This window comes from Lithobates pipiens, unplaced genomic scaffold (genome assembly GCF_037356315.1).
Source record: "Lithobates pipiens isolate NorthernLeopardFrog02 unplaced genomic scaffold, aLitPip1_a1.2 Scaffold_1, whole genome shotgun sequence".
NCBI classification, from domain to species: Eukaryota; Metazoa; Chordata; class Amphibia; order Anura; family Ranidae; genus Lithobates; species Lithobates pipiens.
In genome coordinates, this window is record NW_027507685.1 from 133,661,648 (window position 1) to 133,684,335 (window position 22,688).

The following is a 22,688-nucleotide window of genomic DNA, read 5'->3' on the forward strand; positions in this document are numbered from 1 at the left end:
GATGTGGCAGTGAATGTTTTATTCCTGGAGTTGAAAATTATGGCAGGGAATTCTGTCGAAGCATCCAAGGCATAAGAAAATGGAGGATGACTTAGCTCCCCAGGCTCCAACTAGAACTATAATATCACTATATAGTGAGCTGTTAATTTAGTAAATGCATGCAAAACCTACACTCTTCAAAACAAGAATTTACAAAACAAGTATTAAAAAAAAAAAAAAAAGTTGGTCTGTTTGTTCTTAGTCCAAAATAAAATATGATGTATTATATAAAAAAAAGAGTGAAACAGTCCTGTATGTACAACAGCCAGCAATAAATCTGCATGTTCATAAAGACTTACTGGCCATTGCATTGCCCAGATGTGTGCCAGTGCTGATACGTACTGAACTGAGTCAGTGTTCCTGAGCACTGCAGCACATCTTACACAGTGGTTTTAAGAGGAAGGAGGAGGTCGCAACCAAAAAGCAGAAGGAACCGAGTGCAATGGCAGCTGTAAAAGTACAGACACTTTTACACGGACACTCTGAGGAGTTGCCACCAAGACACCTGCCTACAGGCTCCACTGTCGCCTGCAACCCAGAAGGGGGTGAGAAACACTGCAGAATGCAGAGAGGACAGGTACACTTTGTAGTGTAAGGGTCTCCAAGCCAAGGCAAGCTTATAAATAAAGATTCCTGGCACTAGTTTGCCCTCAATTAATGGTCATTTGGTGCCCACATGCTGGTAAGTGACCTTTGAGATATGCTTTTGGGGGGGAAAAAAAATCTGCCATATTCAAAGAAACAAACAGCTTCCTAAATGTGAGAAAGCTTTTCGTGACGAATATATATTTTATATTAATATATATATATATATATATATATATATATATATATATAAAAGTTTTCTTTCTTTTCCGGGAAATCTTGCAATTTGCTGAATACTAAAGATAATGTCATTTAATTTAAGGATTCCCAAAATGGAATTTAAGGAATTTAAGCATTCCATAATGGTCATCTGTGACTAATCATATTCAGAAATAATGCCTGAATTACAGTATTTACATCTTGGATTTTTTTTTCCTCCAATATTTAATTTCTGCAAGCTAACAAAAAAAAAACCTCACTCACTCACTGCAGCCAGCAGAATGTCTATGATGCAATTTTATAAACCATTGGCTGAATTTGTATTTGCATTAATAAAAGCATGTTCCCCCTCTACATTGATCTAACCACAATAACTCCAATAACCCATACTGAAATAAACATTTTTTAGCCTAAAACCCCGATTGTCCCTCTGTGCTTCACCCTGCAAAAGGAGTGCAGGTAGACAGTCGGTTAACCCTCTCCCTCTCCTATCCAGGTGTCTTAATCTGACCAGATTTAATCAATCTTTTTTTCCCATAATTTTTATTTTTTTCTGGATTTTGTTTGTTTTTATTTTATTCTTATTTTTCATTTTATTTTATTATTATACTTTAAAATTACTCAGTTAGAATGGGTTTTTCATAAGGAATTTAGAATTGTTAAAATGTTAAACTGTAAAATGGTTCAACTGTTCATCCATGCTTATAATTTTTTAAGAGAAACTCCACTTTTGTTGAGAAAAAAAAAAATCCCCTACCACGTGATCTATGTACGTTGCAAGGACTTTAACAAACTTTGTTGCAGAGTCCTACCTTATGTTATTCTGAAGAAATCTCTGTTTGTTTCTCTGTGCCCCTGGGCAAAGTGAGTCTAATGGGAATGGATTCATATTTATCCACCAGCTGCTGCACCTGCAGGGTTCTAATGAAGAACCTTGCAAAGTCTGCATCCCTTTAGATGGGATTTCCTATTGGGAGTATTTCATCAAAAATGACAAAAATCTGACTGGTATCTTAGTGCAAACTTCTGGCAAAATCAGTCACTCAAACAAGCAGGAAATTATGTGTATAGAACACTTCCAGGTAGCCACATTGCATTCTAGAGAAAATTACAGAGCTGCAGATTAAAAAGGAAAGAATTTGTAATAACATTTCATTACAATATGACTTGTGTTGCAAGTGTGTGTGTGTATATATATATATATATATATATATATATATATATATATATATAATTTTTTTTATTTATTTTTTGCCTTCTTGTATGTCTTGGGGTCTTCAGTGTCCATTATCAGATTTTCCTGCTCCCCTTTGTGTGTTCCAGCTTCTACTGTTACATTCTCTATAATATAAGATAAAATATCCAAAAAAGAAGAGTGGGAGCCATTCATAATAGTAACAATAGGTGTGAAGATATAGGTACTGAGCACAAAGATTGCACCAATAAGATCCCTCAGAAAGCGAACATCTACTGTACTAAACAATGGAAAAAAAAAAATCGCTTATGCGTGGACTGGCCCTTTAAATTCCCCCCCAGCTCTGTTGTAGAACTGTTATTTTTATTATAAATGATGGCTGGAACCTATAAAATTATTTACTATGAAAACTGTACAAAGCGATGAAAGTATCATCGATTGATAAAGACATTCTAACCATTAATGGGCTTTAAAATGTTTGGTCTGAAACCACGGGCAGACATGGGCAGACACCCCTGCACTCTAGTAATACTTTACTGCATCTTTTCGTGCACTGCATGAAAATTGAGCTAGAAGTCTGTATGTTTCTGAATCAGCTGGAAATCACCGCTCACTCCTCACTCCTCAGATCTGATTGCACAAGAGAAAAAAAAATGATCCAAATGCATCGTCTAACAGTGACTTGTCTTCAAGGATTGCATTTTTTTTTCTCTTTTTCTATTTGTTTTGCAATTATTTGCTGTGCAAGTGTGTAAGAGTAGTTTATATCCACACACATTTTGCTGCATTTTTAAAATTGGTACCACTCTGCTTTTGACTCCTTTATTTCAAAAAAGGCCAATCCATCCAAATGAAATATTTTTATATTGGTGGAGCTTGGTGGAGATTGTCAAGATCTCCTTGCCATAATTCCAAACTATTCTTATGTCCTCCTCAAATTTTTGGGTGCCCCCGTCTACCTTTGTGTGGCCCAAAGTCTCACTTTCATTTTCAAAGAGTTACTAAGACAGGCCATACAAATTTAGAAAGTTTTCTTTCAAAAATCGTATCTAAGAATTTTCGTTCGTATTAACCACTTGCAGACCAGACCATTTTGCTGGTCAAAGACCAGACCACTTTTTGCGATTCGGCACTGCGTCGATTTAACTGACAATTGCGCGGTCGTGCGACATGGCTCCCAAACAAAATTGACGTCCTTTTTTTCCCACAAATAGAGCTTTCTTTTGGTGGTATTTGATCACCCCTGCGGTTTTTATTTTTTGCGCTATAAACAAAAATAGAGCGACAATTTGAAAAAAACTCTTTTTTTTTACTTTTTGTTATAATAAATATCCCCCAAAAATATATAAAAAAACATTTTTTTCCCTCAGTTTAGGCCGATACGTATTCTTCTACATATTTTTGGTAAAAAAAAAAAAAAAAAAACGCAATAAGCGATTATTGATTGGTTTGCGCAAAAGTTATAGAGTTTACAAAATAGGGATAGTTTTATAGCATTTTTATTAATAATTTTTTATTATTTTTTTTTACTAGTAATGGCGGCGATCAGCGATTTTTATTGTGACTGCGACATTGTGGGGGACCCATCGGACATTTTTGACACATTTTTGGGACCATTGTCATTTATACAGTAATCACTGCTATATAAATGCAGTGATTACTGTGTAAATGACACTGGCAGTGAAAGGGTTAACCAGTGGGTGGCAGTGTAGGGGTTAAGTGTTCCTAGGGGTGTGTTACTAACTGTGGGGGGGTTGGGCTTTCATTTAGTGAACACTGATCTCTGCTCCAATCACATGGAGCAGAGATCAGCGTCACTAGTTGCTAGGCAGAATGGAGAAATGTTGTTTACACAGCATTTCCTCCATTCGGCCGCTCCGTGAGATGATCGCGGGGATGCCCGCGGCGATCGAGTCCGCGGGTCCCGCGACCGGACTGACGGTGGTCCCGACCAGCGCGGGAGCGCGCCGCCGCCGGCGCGCTCCCGATGGCACGGCGGCATTGAATATTGGACGTACCTGTACGCCAATATACCTGCCCGTGCCATTCTGTCGACGTACATAGTCGTGCGCTGGTCGGGAAGTGGTTAATGGGCTGCAGCTGATTTTCGTGCGGCATTCAAATTTGAGTAATCTGACATTTTGGATTTTTTTTTGAAAAAACTAACTATTTTCTAATCAATGATGGAATAATCGTGCAAGAAATGTAAATCGTAAAAGAAATGTGCATGTGCAAGAAAAGAAAATTCCCAGAAAGAAAAGAAGATTCCCACCCATGAAAATTGTTTTCTGTAGCAACACGAGGTGAAATTGAGAGCTTCTTTTCTGATTTTCAAAAGAAGCTCCTTTCGAAATTCGACCATGTATGGCCAGCAGATAAAGGGATATCACCGCTCCAGGCAGGTCAGATTGAAGTGAACCTCTCCTCTAGTTTGGAAGCCACAGGTGCTGGCAATGCATATAGCAATAAAACTTGAGAAAAATTCTGGACAGCCGCACTCCAAAAAATAGCCTTCATTCGTCAAAAGGAATCCAAAAATACATGCCACAGCAGAACTTACAGTAAAACTGACGCGTTTCACACTATCAAACAGTGCTTACACATCAGCTATGATTAAGCACTGTTTGAAACGCATTAGCTCTTCTGTCCGTTCTGCTGTGGCATGTATTTTTTGATACCTTTTGATGAATAAAAGGCTATTTTTTGGAGTGCGGCTGTCCAGAATTTTATTCAAATTCAATTACATGTATGGCCAGCCTTAGAATAAGAAGTCCTCAAAGGGGAGATGCTTATTTGCTTCCTGACACCAGGAGAATAAATTAGAGGGTGTGGGTGTCACCAGAATAGGAAAAACAGAAGAGCAACAAAAACATTACAGATGTTCTAATCTCTTCATACTCTACAGAATAAATTAACTTTTTGTGATACTGCATTTCTTTCCCCATCAGAGAGATCATCCCATTGCCTCCTATCCTTGCAAACTCATGTGGACAGGAGGCAATATTAAAGTGTTACTAAACCCAGGACCCTGGATTCACTATATCTGGTCTCCCACAAAAAGTAACTCTCTATCAATACGCACCAAACTGAGCATGTGCAGAGTGCCTTCTAGGGCTCTATGCTATCAGCAAATGGATTGGGACCAGTGAAAGACGGGGAGGATTAGAAGACAGGATCAAACGGCCTTTTTACACACGGAGGATTAACCTCCTAGGGGGCCACAGTGAGTATAACAAGCATACTTTACTGCATATACAGACTGATTTTACTGCTGTGGGTTTAATAACATTTTAATCTCCATAAAATGGACACCGATAGCAAAGAACACCTGGCAGAGGTTCTAAACCTTTCCCATTCGCTACAAAATTAATAAAGCGTGAACTCTGGTGGAAAAGAAGCTTTGGTTATGGTTGAACTTTACATATTGGGGTTCCGAAAAAACCATTAGAGTTCAGGAAAAGTGTTGAGACTCACTGGAAGATTAGGCTTAAAGTGGAACTCCAGCCTTTGTATAATAAGGGAAGGCAGAACACTTGTAAGATTTTTTGTGTGCGTCTCTGTTCATGCTTACTTTTTGGAAACAAAACAAGAATGTGAGATGAAAAGATCACCAATAGAGTCCCTGAGAAAGAATGAATAAAATAAATAAATCTTATTTTGGGTAAGAATATTATTTCCTATGATCAGCAGTATCATCCAGTGGTCATCATAATGCAGTATTTTTGCTTGATTGGGGTATTTCAGGCAAATATGGAATTATGTAGGCACATGGCACTGACAATCCTAGAAAATAATCAGGATTACACAGAATACAGCTATGCAATATTTGCCTTCTCTTTGTCCCAAGGCACCAACTGAAGAATTTTGGGGGGGGGGGGGGGGTTGTCTTACTTTCTTTGGCAACCAATCATTTGTTTTGAACTCCAGTCAGCAGATTTGGAACTCCAGGTTTGCATACAAGTTTCAGGTAAGTGATTTAGAAAGAAAACACTAACCCTTGCAATTGCCTTTTGATCAATAATTTTTGAGTGGTTGACTCAAAAGAAGCCTGCAGATGAGGGCATCTCAAATGTGGGCATTCAAAATATTCTACTGTTATATAAAAAGTTGGTTACTGTACTGAGTTGTCTAATGAAGATGTTATCTCTCCACAGAAACATCCTAATGGTGTTACCAATGCCCAAAGTGCACAGGCTGAGAAATTATATGGCTCTAGGCAGCATCTTTGTGCTGTTAGGTCTAGGATGGAATATACAATCTGTACTTTTTACTTCTGGTTCTGAACAAGCCATGACTACCTCACAAGATGTTTACACCACAGTACTGATTTGGCACTGGCCTTTCCACCATCCTTTGAACATCTCAGGAGACGTTTGCTTAGACCTCTATAACATCAAGAACTGCAAATTGACAGATAATAGGGACAAGCTGAACCTTAGTGATGTGGTGGTCTTTCACCATAGGGAATTAAATGAGAAAGGCCATTATATGCCCACTGACCCAAGGAACCCCGCACAAATGTGGGTTTGGGCAAATCTAGAGTCTCCGTTCCACACCAAGAACCTAGGAAAATGGAACAATGTGTTCAACTGGACGTTAACTTACCGAGAGGATTCAGACATCTTCATGCCTTATGGGCAGTTGGTCCCCAAATTACATATGCAATTTAATACCTCTGCTAAGACAAGCCTGTTGACCTGGGCTGTTAGTAATTATCAGCAGACTCAAAAACGGGTGCAATTCTTTAAGGAATTTTCAAAATACCTCAATGTGGATGTGTATGGAAAAGCCAGTAAAAAGCCTCTGTGTTCATCGTGCCTTCTTCCCACCATATCCCGTTACTATTTCTACCTCGCCTTGGAGAATTCAGTCCATAAAGACTACATCACCGAGAAACTTTGGAAAAACTCCTTTCTAGCTGGATCGGTCCCTGTAGTGCTGGGCCCACCAAGAGAAAACTATGAGAAATTCATACCTGCAGACTCTTTTATTCATGTCTCTGACTTTGCATCAGCCAAAGATCTAGCTGAGTTTTTAAAGTCCATGAACATAGAGCACTATGAACGATATTTCCGCTGGCGGCAGGAGTACGATGTAAAGATATACAATGATTGGAGAGAGAGATTTTGTTTGATCTGTTCCAGATGTCCTCATCTGCCCAAGGATAAAGTCTATTCTAATTTAGAAGGCTGGTTTATGGGCAATAGTTAAGGGATTCTGGTCCCCTTTGAAGTCTTCCCAGCTCATCAGTCACCAACAGAAAAAATTATGTTAAAGAGAAGGTACTGTTCATAACAATCCACCTCCTCTAGATAATGAAAGCCAGGATCGGATTGGTAACTACAGTGGTACTAAAGCCTAAAATTTGTTATACATTAAAGTAGAACTATAGGCAAAAACTTTGTTTTTTTTTCATTTTGGATAGAATAAGATTTTTTTTTTGTCATCTGGTGAGATTTCCCTTCACTTCCTGTCCCATAGCCAAACAGGAAGCGAGAGGAAATCCCTGAAAATTAAAGCGGTTCTGCACTGCTGAAATTTTTTTTTTTTTTCTGGTTACCCTTTAAAATGTATGTTTTTACATAAAAACGCTTACTTTTCTTGGTTTTCTCATAGAAGCATGTCCGTTTTTGCGCAAAATGTTCATTTATATTCATAATGATCAGCCGATGTCATTTTTGTTGTGGGCATGTGAAGCCCACAAGCATTACTGACTACAGAGCAGAGCAGTGTAATTCCTGAATGTTGTCAGGACAACGGGCGTCGTCGTATCAAGCGTTCCTCGAAATCTCGCGAGATTTTTTTCTGTATTAGCCGCAATGTCTCCTGGGATTACTTGGACGAGATCCCAGGAGACAGTGCGGGGTTCAGCAGGAAGTGATGCTGATCCCCGCATAAAGACCTCCCATCGCCGCAGGGGGTGAAAAGATAAAAATGAAAATAACAAAAGGTAGGATAAAAAAAAAAAAAAAAAGGAAATTTGTGGACAATAGCAACAAGAATGGCAATAGGTTATTAAAATGTGTGCAGAACCGCTTTAAAGAGAAATTCTTGGTGACCCCCAGTGTCCCCATTGGAAGATTTCCCCTCTATTACTTTTCTGGGGACATCCCAAAATTTGGGAATTATTTTTACTTTTAATAATGGTAAACAGGACAAATAGAGGAGGTGAATCTCCTTAATGGGGGCACAGACAGCAATAAAAACTGACAGGTGCTCTAATCCCTCTCCACTCTATCCAAGACTTTAAAAAATAAAAAAGGACTTTGCCTTTAGGTTATATGCATTCTTTGTGTCAAAAGTAAAAAAAAAAAGGACACCACTACCTGTCCTACCCCCTCTGTCCCCCCTAAACACTTGCTCCACGTCACCACTCCAGCGCCATCTCTGGCTCCAGAATAAAAATATAATTGTACATCAAAATCACAGACAAAGAGATTTGACATACATAGATTTGTGATTTTGAAATAAATATTTCTTCTGCAATCTTAACAATTGGTGGTGTAGTGCTTCTTTCCTGGAGGTATTTATAGCCCATGTGTGTCCCTTCCCCTTCTCACAGAAATATAGAAGAGTGATAGGAAAAGGGATTCATTGAGTCCCCCCCCCCCCTTTTTTATTGCTAGTTATTTTTTCTTTCACCTGGAAGTAATATGAACTCTACTTGTTTTGTTGACCAAACTGGAACAGAATGTGATAGACACTCCAAAAAGGGTAGTGAAGTAAAGGGAACAATGTTTACATACTATGGATTTATGTATGTGGTGTGATTGTTAGTACACAGATTTCGAGAGCCGATCACGTCAGTTCATGTGAAATTATCCAAAAAGAGACAAACATGAAAAATGTTCCCGTACGATACCAGAACAAACGATTTTTATTTAACCACTTGATGCCCACGCTGTAGCCCCAAGACGGCTACAGTGCGGGCTTAAAATGCCAGGAGGGCGTCCATTGACATCTTCCCGTTCTTGCACTGGGCGACACGCTCTGATCGCGGAGTCCTTGAGACTCGGCTGTTCACAGATTGGGTAAAAGGGCCAATCACAATGGGCCCTTTAACACGTGATAAGCTTTCAGCCAATGACAGCTGATAACGCAAGTAAACAGAAGCCTGTTACCAGCTTTTTTTTCCCTCACGCTGTCAGCGTGAAGAAAAGAAGAAAGCCGTTAGGGTCCCCTTAGTTCCCACCAGCGCTTCTAATCAGTGCCCTCCAGAGAAGCTAATCAGCGCTGCTAATCAGTGCCCACCAGTGCCATCTATCAGTGCCCATCAAGAGTGCTAATCAGTGCCACCTATCAGTGCTTCATCAGTGTCACCTATCAGTGCCCATCAGTACTGCCTATCAATGCCACCTCTCGGGCTCCACCAGTGCCATCTCATCAGTGCTTTTTTTTTTTCGTTTTTTTTCCAACATTTTCAGTAATTTTTTAGTTTGTTTAGCAAGAAATAAACAACCCAGTGTTGATTAAATACCACCAAAAGAAAGCTCTATTTGTGTGAAATAAATGATAAAAATGTTATTTGGGTACAGTGTAGCATGACCATACAATTGTCATTCAAAATGTGACAGCACTGAAAGCTGCAAATTGGCCTGGGCAGGAAGGGGGTATAAGTGCCCAGTAAGCAAGTGGTTAGTCAGTAGAGTATTTGTCCAAAAAAAAAAAAAAAAAAAAAGATTTTTTTTTTTTTTTATAAACAAATAAAATATCAGAAGACCAAGTTAGCGCATGCTCAGAAACGAAAGAATATATTACAATACAACACATTACACCACTTCCGAAGTTGTATTTGGTCAGACGAGAATTTTCATAACTTTACTAACCTCATTGATATGAGACTAGCATGAAAAAAAAAAAAAAAAAAAAGCGAACGATCGATCACACATCTGATATTCTCATTTCTGCTCGCCGCCACATTTTTAAAATCAAAAAGGATCAACACACAATACCTTCATCACTCCCAGCCCAAGTTCCTGATCCTCACCTAAAGGCCGATATTAAAACAAGGTCAAAAACTGCTGCTGATCAAATCACAAAATCAGAAAGTCAAATCGTGAAAACAGCCAAAAAGAAATACTGATTAGTTTAAAGGGAAACTCTGCTATTGTTTCAATTCCCATTGTCCTAGTGATCATATGTTTTCATATGTGCTGCTACATGTTTTTATGATTGTATTCTCCCACTATGGACTTTATGTAGAACGATTAATATGTTTAGCAACGAATATGGAAAAGGTCTGTGAATGTAGAGAACCCATTGCTTTCAGTCTGCCCAGAGTGGCAACATCGCATTGAAATAAAAGACAAGGCGCAGTGCACCACCTATTGTGCAGCTTTACTAAGAAGGAAGCAGAATCTGCATATGTAATTAACACACATTGTTGCCCCCCTTGTATATGCATCGTTGTGCTTCTGGGAACAAGCCTTACAGTGTTTTTGGAACATACCATAATAACCTAAAATGCAGATTCTTGGCTCCTCTATACCAGGGGTTCACAACCTCAGTCCTCAAGTACCCCCAACAGGCCATGTTTTGGGAATTTCTCTTAGATAAAATAACGGTCCAAAATACCAAATCATTGACTCTGATTTAAAGCCTCTGTGCAAGAAAAGGGAAAATCTGCAAACATGGCACGTTGGGGGTACTTGAGGACCGAGGTTGAGAACTCCTACACTATACTCCCTGTTTTGACTGACATTAGGCAAAATATTAACGCTCTGATTGGACAGAGGGTTGACCTTTCCTCTCCCAGTCTTAGCAAGGAATTACAGTGGGCTTATATTTAGATTCAAGTATTTAGCTCTTAGTAAAAAAAAAAGTGTATAGCAAAACTTTCATTTTGGATAGAGCATGGAATGATGTGTTTTTTTCCTATGTCCTGATAGGGAGATTTCCCTTCACTTTCTGGCCCAGTGATGAAACTGGAAGTTTAAAGAAAATCTCTACAAGGTGAGAGGTATTCCCTCTAAGATAGTGATCACTGGAATTGTGGAAACTTCCCCCTGCTCGTTAGGCTGGGTTTACACCTAAAAACGGATGCGGCTCACAGGGTCCGGTGTGTCCCTGTTGTCCGTTTCAGGCCCAAAATGTTTTCCTGAATTCGGACCTGAAAATGAGCCAAAGACACACAGGACTTCTGTGCAATATGCTCCGCGGCTGACCCGGGGACAGGTGAACCGGCTCCATTCAGAACCGGTCACGATCTCCTGTAATTCTGATCGGATGCAAGGAAACAGCATAAGTGTGAACCCAGCCTTACATCTCTAATCACTTCCTTTCTGGGTGACAAAACTCACCACTACAAATACACACCTCCCAACTTTTTGAGACGGTAACAAGGGACACCTATTAGCAAAGCTATGTAGACATCCCGCCTTGCCACTCTCCCATAAAAGAATTATAAAAAAACAAATAAATAAAAATCATTAGTTAACCACTTACAGACCGTAAGAATTTCCCCCTTCATGACCAGGTCATTTTTTTGAAATACGGCACTGTGTTACTTTAACTGACAATTGCGCGGTCGTGCGATGCTGTACCCAAACAAAATTTACTTCCTTTTTTTCCCCGACTTCTTTTGTTATTTTGCGTCATAAGCAAATAAGCAAAAAAAGAAGAGCGACAATCAAAAAATAAAATAAAAAAAAAAACACACAACAACATTTTATACTTTTTGCTATAAAAAAAATCCCAAAAGAAAATAATAAAAAACATTTTTTGGCCAATATTCTACAAAATTCAAATTTTTTTGGGGTAAAAAAAAAATGATTATTACAATAAGTGTATATTGATTGGTTTGTGCAAAAGTTATACCGTCTACAAAATAGGAATATATTTACACAATTTTTTCTATTATTATTATTATTTTTTGTTTAATAGTAATGGTGGCGATCTGCGATTTTTATCAGGACTGCGACATTGCAGCATACAGAACAGACACTTGACACTTTTTTGGGACCACTGACATTTATACAGCGATCAGTACTATAAAAATGCACTGATTACTGTGTAAATGTCACTGGCAGGGAAGGGGTTAACACTAGGGAGCAATCAAGGGGTTCAATGTGTTCCCTCGTGTGCTTCTAACTGTTGGGGATGGGACTGACTGGAGGAAGAGACAGATCGCTGTTCCCGATTACTAGGAACAGCAGATCTGTTTCTCCTCTCCTGTCAGAATGGGGATCTGTGTGTTTACATACACACATCCCTGTTCTGGCTCTTGTGTCCGCGATCACGGGTGACCGGCGGACATTGCAATTGCCCTCACCATTAAAGGTGCCCATGTACACCTAGGGAGATACAGGGAACTCATTCTAAGGTAAGTATTTCATAATGAGCTAGTATGTGGTGCATACTAGCTCCTTATGCCCTTACCTTACGTGTTTTTTTTTTTTTTTTTTTTACTGAGGGTATACAACCGCTTTAAGCAAGTGCGGGGCTTTCTTATTAACAAGCCCAGCAATACTTTGGAATCAATGTGCACCCTATAATAAAATAATATTTATAAAATCTAGATTACAAAATAACTTTTTTTTAAATGACACAAAAAAAATCAGTTTGGAAACCTTATACTGAATGCAGGGTCCTGGGTTCAGTAACACTTTATCTGAGTCAGTGGAAGAAGGGGAGGATGTGTGCATGCATACTGGTTCAAACAGCTTTTTTGCACAATGCAAAGGATTAACCCCCTAGGTTCCACAGTGAGTATAACAAGCATGCTTTACTGCATATACAGACTGATTTTACTGTTGTGGGTTTAGTAACACTTTAAGATGTAAAATAACATTGTCCGGAACCAAAATGTTTTCCCTTTCATAAAATGATGGGACATCTTTGCGAACAGTGGGCAGTTGGCATCACTTTACCTTTATAAATCTTACCACCTAAATGCCCAGGACAGTATTATTATTTCAGGTACTTATATAGTGCCATAAATTTACACAGCGCTTTACATATACATTGTACATTCACATCGGTCCCTACCCTCAAGGAGCTTACAATCCAAGGTCCCTAATTCACATTCATATACTAGGGCCAATTTAGACAGAAGACAGTTAACCTACCAGCATGTCTTTGGAGTGTGGGAGGAAACCGGAGTACCGGGAGGAAACCCACACAGGCACAGAGAGAACATTCAAACTCCAGGCAGGTAGTGTCGTGGTTGGGATTCGAAACCAGCGACCCTTTTTACTGGTAGGCGAGAGTGGTACCCACTACACCACTGAGTAGCCAGTACATGGACTGGAGCACCTACCGAAAAAAAAGTGAAATGTGGACTGACCCTTTAGCCCCGGGTCCCACTGATGCAATGCGGGTATCTGCATGTCATTCAGGCCAGAATAGCACCACATTCCTGTTCAAATCGCATACGATTCTTTGCAGTGCAATTTGAGTCCATTCATTTTGTATGGCTCAAACCACACTGGAATTGGATCATATGGGCATTCACACCCACGCGATCTTGTTCATCCAATCGTACTACGCTTTAAAAACTGTTTTTGGGGTGTCGTTAACACCTGCAGTGGTTTGCATGAACGGTGTGTGATTGTGATGAGGTGCGGAAACGCACAGGAATCACTGTGAATCCCGAACCGCATCAGTGTGAACCGGGGCTTAGAGAAAATCCATCATGATGATACCAGCAGCATTTTTCCCCATCATCCCCATCCTCAAAGTCCTCTACTTTGCAAAGTGACGGACCTGCAATGAGCACACAGAGCGAGTGTCCCAGCTTCATTGTCTGCATACTTATTCCCAGTCAGTGAGCCGCTACACAAACTTGGGAGGATGATGACAGCCAGGCAATTTTTATTTTTTTAATTCAACTGTATTTCTATAAGAACATATACACTATAATTCATTGTGTCATATCTTGCAATAAACAATGCATTTCATTCCTTGTGTCTGCTTGGTGTTTTTTTTGTTTGTTTTTTTGGGTGTATCAATAAATTCCTAACGGATTTTTTTATTTTTTTTATTTTCACAATTAAACTTCTATTCCATTTTAGCAACACAGTTATTTTTCAAAGAAATCTTTTCACTGACTGCTGAGTGTGCGGGAGTAAAGCAAAGTTCCCCAATACCAGTCTATGAGGTGTTCTCACTTCCGGTGAGTGAAATAGAGACAGCGGGCAAAGGCACATTGGTTTCACTATGAGCCACACCAGCAGACGGTAAAGAAGACCAAACGTGCCAGTATGAGTCAGTCAGACATTGCTGGTCTGGTAGAACAATTTCAGTTAAATAAAAGCAGATAAGGCAAACCTGTACTTTACCTGAAAGCAATATTAACCACTTCCGCCCTGGAAAGATTTTCCCCCCACGACCAGGCCATTTTTTGCGATTCGGCACTGCACCGCTTTAACTGACAATTGTGCGGTCGTGCAGGGATGTACCCAAACAAATTTGACAGCTTCTTTTTCCCACAAATAGAGCTTTCTTTTGGTGGCATTTGATCACCTCTGCAGTTTATTTTTTGCGCTATAAACAAAAAAAGAAAGATCGACAAAAAAAGAAATAATAATAATAATTATAATATTATATATATATATATATATATATTTTTTTTTTTTTTTTTTTTTTTTTTGACGTTTTGCTATAAAAAAAAAATATAAAAAAAAATGTATTCATCAGTTTAGGCAAAATAGGTACTCTTCTACATATTTTTGATAGAAAAAAATAAAACACAATAAGTGTATATTGATTGGTTTGCGCAAAAGTTACCGTCTACAAAATAGGGGATAGATTGATGGCATTTTTATTATTAGTTTAGTTTTTTTACTAGTAAAGGCGGTGATCTGTGATTTTTAGCGGGTCTGTGACATTGCGGCAGACAGATCGGACACTTTTTAGGACCAGTGACATTTATACAGCGATCAGCGCTAAAAATAGGCACCGATTACTGTATAAATGTCACTGGCAGGGAAGGGTTAACACTAGGGGGCAATCAAGGAGTTAAATGTGTACTGGGGAGGTGTTTCTAACTGTGGGGGTAATGTAGTGACTGGGAATAGAGAGAAATCGCTGTTTCTAATCACTAGAATTATGTCTCTATGTTTCTCCTCTCCCTGACAGAACGGGGATCTGTCTGTTTACATTGATAGATCCCCTGTTCTCTCTCTCTCAGGAGCAATTGCGGTGCCAGACGGACATCGCGGTCACCGGGCATGTGCATCAGCTACTACGTCACGTGACGGGCGCCTGCTAAGTCTATTTAAAGGTCCGATGTACAGCTACGGCAATTTGCCCAGGAGAGCCAGCCTGCCGCAGTATAATAACGGCGGCAGGTCCGCTAGTGGTTAAAGTGATTGTGAAGTGAAACGATCACTTTGTAAAATGGCCCATTCAGTTAAAAACAGAAATGAAAGGCAAAAGGTGTGTATAGATATAAAAAAAAAAATACATTATAAATACCTTTATTCATTTTATTTATTTAAAAAAAAAAAAAATTTATAAGCGATCACATAACCTCTGTTCTAAACTGCATAAGAGCTGGGGGAGGAGAAACAGCAGCACACTGGTCTTCCCAGTAAAAGGCTTTGTGGGGGGTGGGGTCAGGGCAGGTCTGATCATTGGGAGGAGAGCAGCCTAATGTAGCCACCGAACAAGTCACAAGAGTTGGTCAGCTGCAATACCTTATGTTTGCTTTTGGGTTTAATACAGCTTTAAAGCGGAGTTCCACCCATATATTAATATATATATATTAATTGGACACTCGCCTGTCCCACAGTCCAGCGATATGGGTGAACGAAGCCCCGCTCCTCTCCCCCTTCTCTCCTCTGCGCCAGCATTGTGACTCTGGGCGCCAGGCTGTGGCTTCACAGCCAGGCATGCACTGCGCATGTGCGAGCCGCTCTGAGCGCTGCGATTGGCTGGGCAATCTTCTGGGACCTGTGACATGTCCCAGAAGATTGTAGGGAGGGAGGGGGGAGAGGTAAACTTCCTTCCGGCTCCGCGGAGCCCCGGGAGATGGATGCCCCTAAAAAGAGGGTACGCGCGCCCCCCCTCCCCCAAAAAATCACAGGCCAAATGTGGCATGTCAGGGGGTCACTAGCACTTAATGCAGAATTTCCATTTTTGAGTGGAAATCCGCTTTAAGTTACTCCTGGTAGTATGGAGAAGCATCTTGTGCTGTTCAATCACAAACCATCAGAGGATTTATGATGTAATTACACCATGCTAATCACTACTACATGCTACTTGTGCATCTTACTCCACAAACATATCATGACTGAGATACTAACAATCTCCTGTGCAGCTCTGCACTAGATCATTTTTCTAAAAAGTCTGTAGTTACGATGGCCAGCTCTTTTTATTTTTTAAAATTATTATTTTAAAAACGGAGTTCCGTTTTTCGGGTCATTCGTTATGATCTCAATTTAAAAATTTTAAAATAAGAAAGAAAATCCGAAAATTTGAAAGAATAACTAATAATAATTAACTATTAAATTATAGGTATTGGTATTTCCTTTCAAATTTGTCTGTTAGTGAAGATAACGAATACAAAATTTACCCAAAGTTACGGATTATCCGAAATAACAAATGCTGCATCTAAACAAATGGAACAGAAAAAAATAATAAATAATAATAATACGTTTTTGTTATTTATTATTATTCATTTGTTGCGTTCCTTTAGTTTAGATAAGGCATTCGTTATTTCAGATACTTCGGATAAATACGTATTCGTTATGTTCACAAACAGACAAAGTAGAAAGGAAATTCCAATACCTATAATAGTTAATTATTATTAGTTAATTATTCTTTTGAATTTTTGGATGTTCTAACTAATAATAAATTAACTATTAAATTATAGGTTTTGGAATTTCCTTTCAAATTTGTCTGTTAGTGAAGATAACGAATGCAAATTTATCCAAAGTTATGGATTATCTGAAATAACGAATGCTAAATAAATAAATAATATTAATTTGTTGCGTTCCTTTAGTTTAGATAAGGCATTCGTTTTGGATACTTCGGATAAATACGTATTCATTACATTCACAGACAAATTTGAAAGGAAATTCCAATACTTAATAGTTAGAAATAGTGAAGTTATTATTTCAGATTTTTCGGGTTTTCGAATATTCGGAAAAATTTATTAAATGGGTTTTCGTTAATTTGGATATTTCCAAAATTAACAAATTTGTCCAAAATGAAATGAATTTGAACAAAATGAATTGAACATGTTTAGCAATTTTCACCTTTCCGAGCTAGTCAGATCACTCCCCCTCCCTTGCTGTTTACAGGCGTCTCCTTAGCTGGCCGGGTGCTATGGAGACAACTGAGTTTGTGTACTCATCCAGGACCTGAGCCAAGCTGTGTGCATCCATAGACACACAGATAGTAGCTGTGTAAAGCCATGCCCCTGTTCCCTCCTCCTTTCAGCCCATTGAGTGACAGCTGCAGCAGGTAGGGAAAAGCGACACGGTGGGACTTGGAGTCAGCAGCAGTGAAGAGTGGAATACAGGCTGTTTTTGTCCTAATGCTATAAATGCATTTAAAGTAAAAAAAAAAAAAAAACTACTTTAACTATATTTTTGGTATTGTGCATCATATAAGCCTTCGGTAAAAATTCAAAGAGTTACGAGTATCGCCTCAGATAAGTATAGAGATACCCAGTACCATCATCCACAAATTTTAAGAATCAAAAGGTTTGGTATGGGGGTATTGGGGTAGCCGTTCATGCTAACCTCCTATAACCAACCTAATCCAACAAATAGTATTTGGACTATACCGGTACTTTTTATTAAAAAAAAAAAAAGACAAAAAGAAAATGGAAAAATTTTTTACCAATGTTTAATAAATACAAAAAAAGAAGAAAAAAAAAGGCAATACACAAAACATCATTAATAAAATCATAATACACCCCAGAGCGTTTAGCGTTTACAAATACTCAAAGTAGAGTTCAGTTCTGGTGGCGTACAAAGGTCTCCTCTACTAGTTTCGCGGACCATCCGCTTCTTCAGGAGGATATCTAAATAAAGTTATAACAAACAATATACAGGCCATTAATAATGAATCAATTAATGTATATAAAGAAAATGGAAACATCATTTAAACAAAGATGCATAATCACATAAAGGGAAAATAAGGAAATCAACTCACCCAGAATTCAAAGAGAGGACACAATTAAAGAAATAAATAGGTAGATGGACCCCTATATTCCCCCTACGGCGGACATGGGGGATTGGCGAGTATAGCTCTGGTAAAAAGAATACAATTAAATAAATATCCAATCAATGGCAAGGGGAAAAATATATTTTATATATATATATATATATATATATATATATATATATATATATATATATATATATAGCCGATGGCAATATATATCAGACTGATTCACTCACAATCTTGCGCTATTGAATCCATCGGTATAACAGGTAGGGGACAAAGCACCATTGCATCTATGAATAAATAAAAAAAATAAAAATAAAAAAAAAAAATAAAATAAAAATAACCAGTTCGTAGGATAGTAATGATGGATTAGTATGACTGGGATTGGGTCTATGTATTACCTGATAGAAATCAAATATATTTAGCAGCCACAGGAGCCATTCGTTTTGACCTGCCCAAACGCAGCGGTCGAATGACCGCTGTTATATGGGCTCCCCGACATGCGCCAGGCACGCCCGCCGGCGGGAAGTCGGCGGCATCTGACGTCACGCAGTCAGCACCTCCACACTGCGCAAGTGCAGTGTAGAATAACACTGCAGCGGAAGTGCGCAGGACAGAATGAAAGAAAGACACCGGAAATCCCGGTGTCACCACTCTAACCCTGCAAGCTGTGGGAGAGAAATAATCCTATCCCAATGCCAGGAGGAGCATATGTCCGCCGAAGGGGGAAAATCAACGGAGGGGTTCCAAAAAGGAAAAAAAAAAAAAAAAAATTTATAAAAAGGGGAAGAAGAAAAGGGGAAGTGGAGAGGGGGAAAGCGAGAGGAAAAAAAAAAAAAAAAAAAGAGCCTTTGACATTATTGGGTGAGGAGAGATCCTAAATAGGGAAAACAAATTGTATTTTTTATTGTTATTTGTTTTGACATTACAGATATGATATTGTAATACACATAGCATATCAAAATGGTTACAACAATGTATATACATACACACGAGGATTATACTAATATCCCAAGAAAAAAGCAATAAAATTAGTGATGGAAAAAAAAAAAAAATAAAAACACACGAATTTAGGATTTAAAGAAAAGGTTTGTAAGAAATTGTCTTGTTGAGACCAGGAGGGTGGGTGGCGTTGAGCCGTTCGATCCAGAGGGTCTCTCTCTGTTGGATCGCTCGGCCCCAATCGCCACCTCTTGGGTTTGGGGGGGGATCACCTCCAAAACATAAAATTGAATAATGGAGGTATCGAAACGATGGCGGAGACCTATATGTCTCCCAATTGTTGTATGTTTTCCGTTACTCGAGTAATAGAGGTGATCTCCAATTCGTTGTCTAAATTCCCGGATTGTTTTTCCAATATAAAATGCCTTGCATTTGCAGATCATTATATATACAATGCCCCTAGTACTACAATCGGAGAAAGTCCGTGATCGAAATAATTCACCATTTGGTAAAATGAATTTTTTCCCTTCCATAACCCATGGACAGCGGGGGCAATCATTACATTTATATGTGCCCAAGAGAGTATATGATGTCTGATTGTTAGGGTTATAATGGCTACGTGTTAAACAATCACGCAGTGAACGAGCTCTACGGAATACTAGTTCTGGAGTAGAGCGTACATATTTAGTAAGTATATGATGATCAGTAAGGAGATACCAATTTTTACTTAGTATATCACGGAGAATTTGATGATGGGCAGAGTAAGGCCGCGTACACACGGGCGGACTGTTCGTCCAACTTTGTCCGCTGAACAGTGTTTGGGCGGACAGTCCGCTCGTGTGTGGGCTTTCAGCGGACAGTTTCAGCGGACAGTTGGACGGACAAGGTTTTTCGGAAATTCCGTAAAACTGTCCGCTGAAACAAGGTTTTTCACGCCGAAAGCTATAATGCAGTGTATAGGACGTCGTATTTTTCGTCCCGTCGTACGTGCCGTTCACGTCATCGCGCACGGTTTCAGCAAACTGTTCGTCCGTCGTGTGTGGCCATGTCCGTCCATGCTAAGTTTGAGCGGACTGTTTGCTGAAACTGTTGGACGGACAAAGTTGGGCGAACAGTCCGCGCGTGTGTACGCGGCCTAAGGGGTAATAAATCTAACAGAATCCATATCTGTAGTTTTAGGTCGTGGTGCAGTAATGTACTGCGTGGGCGTGACATGACTTTATTGAATGCTCTCCTCAAACATGTAGAGGAATATCCTCTCAACAATAGTCGGTCCCGCAAAGCATCCGCTTGTGTTTTGAAATCCGTAACCAAACTACAATTTCTGCGCAAATGCAGGAATTGCACAATAGGGATTCTATGTATTAAAGGTTTCGGGTGAGCACTAGTAGCATACAGGAGGGTGTTGCCTGCAGTAGGCTTACGGTAAAGGTCTGTATAAAGGGTATCGTCAGGTCATTTAATAATACGTAAATCCAGAAAACAGATTTGTTCCTGATCAAAATTGAATGTAAATTTCAAATTAAAATCATTATTACCCAATTCCTGTATAAATTGTAACAGTCTTTCCTTCGTCCCTAACCAAACTAAAAATAGATCATCCAAATAGCGATACCATACAAGTGTATCTTCCAAAAACGGGGCAAGTCGATCACAGGAATGAACCTGCCTCTCCCAGCCTCCCAGGTATAGATTCGCATATGCAGGTGCACACGAGGTGCCCATAGCGACGCCCTGGGCTTGTAAATAATATTGGTTATTGAATATAAAGATATTCTTTTTAAGGATAAATTCCAAGAGGGTAAGGATAAACTTATTAAAAGGCCATGTAGTCGTGTCCTGTTCACTAAGAAAGGATCCAGCTATCTGGACGCCCTGCTCGTGGGGGATACTCGAGTAAAGAGCCTCGCTATCTATTGCCACGAGGAGGGCGTCCGGAGGAATCATTTTTTTTATAAAAAGTACCGGTATACAGGGCCGGATTAAGAGTATCATGGGCCTGGTGCTGAGGATTTTGATGGGCCTTTTTATGGAAATAAATAAAATAAAAACTTTTTTTTTGTTAACCACTTAAGGACCGCCGCATGGCAATGTGCCTGTCAGTGTCATTCTGCCAAAGTACAAGCACGTACATGTACGTGCTTGCCTTCCAGCGGGTATGGGGGTCCGATCGGACCCCCTCCCGCTGGCTGAGGCGGTCCGTTTCACTTCAGGAGCGATCCGGGATGAGGGGATGGCTGTTGGTTTCTGGCTATCCCCTCTCGATCGCTCCTGGCGAATGAGAAGCTTCCCCCGCCTGTGTAGTGTAAACACAGGCAGGGAGGAAGTGACGTCATTCTCCTTGGGGCGGTCTTTTTGACCGGACTGCGAGGAGAACACAATAGTAAGTGCACCAACACTACACTGACATGTAGGTACACAAATCGCCCCCCCCCCCCGATCACCCCCTGCCCCCCCCCCTCCCAGTCACAGTGACACTGATTGCAGTGATCATTTATTTACTGATCACTGCATTTAGTGTCAGTTGTGACAGTAAAAACTGTCAGGGCAGTTAGTGTTAGGTCCAGGGTAGCTCCCTACCCCCCAATAAAGGTTTAACCCCCTGATTGCCCCTAGAGTTAACCCTTTCACCCCCTTTTGCCAGTGTCACTAAGCAATCGTTTTTCTGATCGCTGCATTAGTATCACTGGCGCCGCTAGGTAGCTAGTTATTTTTTAGGTTCACCGCCAGGTTTTTATAGCGCTAGGTACCCCCATATACTACCCAATAATGGTTTTAACCCCCTGATTGCCCCTAGTTAACCCTTTCACCAGCGATTACCGTATAAGTGCCACTGGTGACGCTGGTTAGCCAGTTAGTTATTTAGGTTCCCCTTCAGGTTTTTATATAGCGTCAGGGACCCCCATATACTACCTAATAAAGATTTTAACCCCCTGATTGCCCCTAGTTAACCCTTTCCCCAGTGATCACCGTATAAGTGTTTCGGGTGACTCTGGTTAGTTAGTTTGCTTTTTATAGCATCAGGGTACCCACCATTTATTACCCAATAAAGGTTTAACCCCCTGATCACCCGGCGGGCGATATCAATTAGGTTTCAGGATCAGGGTCTGCGTCGCCCCAGGCAGCGCTAGGTTAGTGCCAGTACCGCTAACACCCACGCGCAAAGCATACACCTCCCATAGTGGTATAGTATCTGAACAGCTCAATATCTGATCTGATCTATACTAGCGTCCCCAGCAGTTTAGGGTTCCAAAAAAAATTAAAAAAAATAAAATAAAAAACAAACGCGTTGTTAGCAGGAGCAGTCCAGATACCTGCTAGCACCTGCATTTTGCCTCTCCGCCCAGCCCACCCAAGTGCAGTATCGATCACTGTCACTTACAAAACACTAAACACATACAGTGCCTTGCGAAAGTATTCGGGCCCCTTGAACTTTTCAACCTTTTGCCACATTTCAGGCTTCAAAACATAAAGATATAACATTTTTATTTTTTTGTGAAGAATCACCAACAAGTGGGACACAATTGTGAAGTGGAACGAAATCTATTGGATTTTTGAAACTTTTTTAACTAATAAAAAAATGAAATGT

At 39.8% G+C, this 22,688-nt stretch overlaps 1 protein-coding gene across 2 annotated transcripts; it reads left to right on the forward strand.

Annotated features, from left to right (window-relative positions):
• Positions 1-468: 468 nt before the first annotated feature.
• Positions 469-13,935, forward strand: FUT7 (fucosyltransferase 7). 2 transcript variants are annotated; one of them, XM_077477152.1, is made up of 2 exons: positions 469-721; positions 6,193-13,935. In XM_077477152.1, exon 2 carries the CDS (start codon positions 6,203-6,205, stop codon positions 7,247-7,249), a length of 1,047 nt encoding a protein of 348 aa, XP_077333278.1. In that variant the 5' UTR covers positions 469-721; positions 6,193-6,202; the 3' UTR covers positions 7,250-13,935. The 2 variants fall into 2 exon arrangements, with proteins under 2 accessions (XP_077333278.1, XP_077333286.1); XM_077477160.1 differs by having other exon boundaries at positions 469-616.
• Positions 13,936-22,688: the final 8,753 nt, after the last annotated feature.

What these genes read in the sequence shown, in the direction of transcription:
- FUT7 (XM_077477152.1), top strand. Translation starts at nt 6,203, where the DNA reads ATGGTGTTACCAATGCCCAAAGTGCACAGGCTGAGAAATTATATGGCT.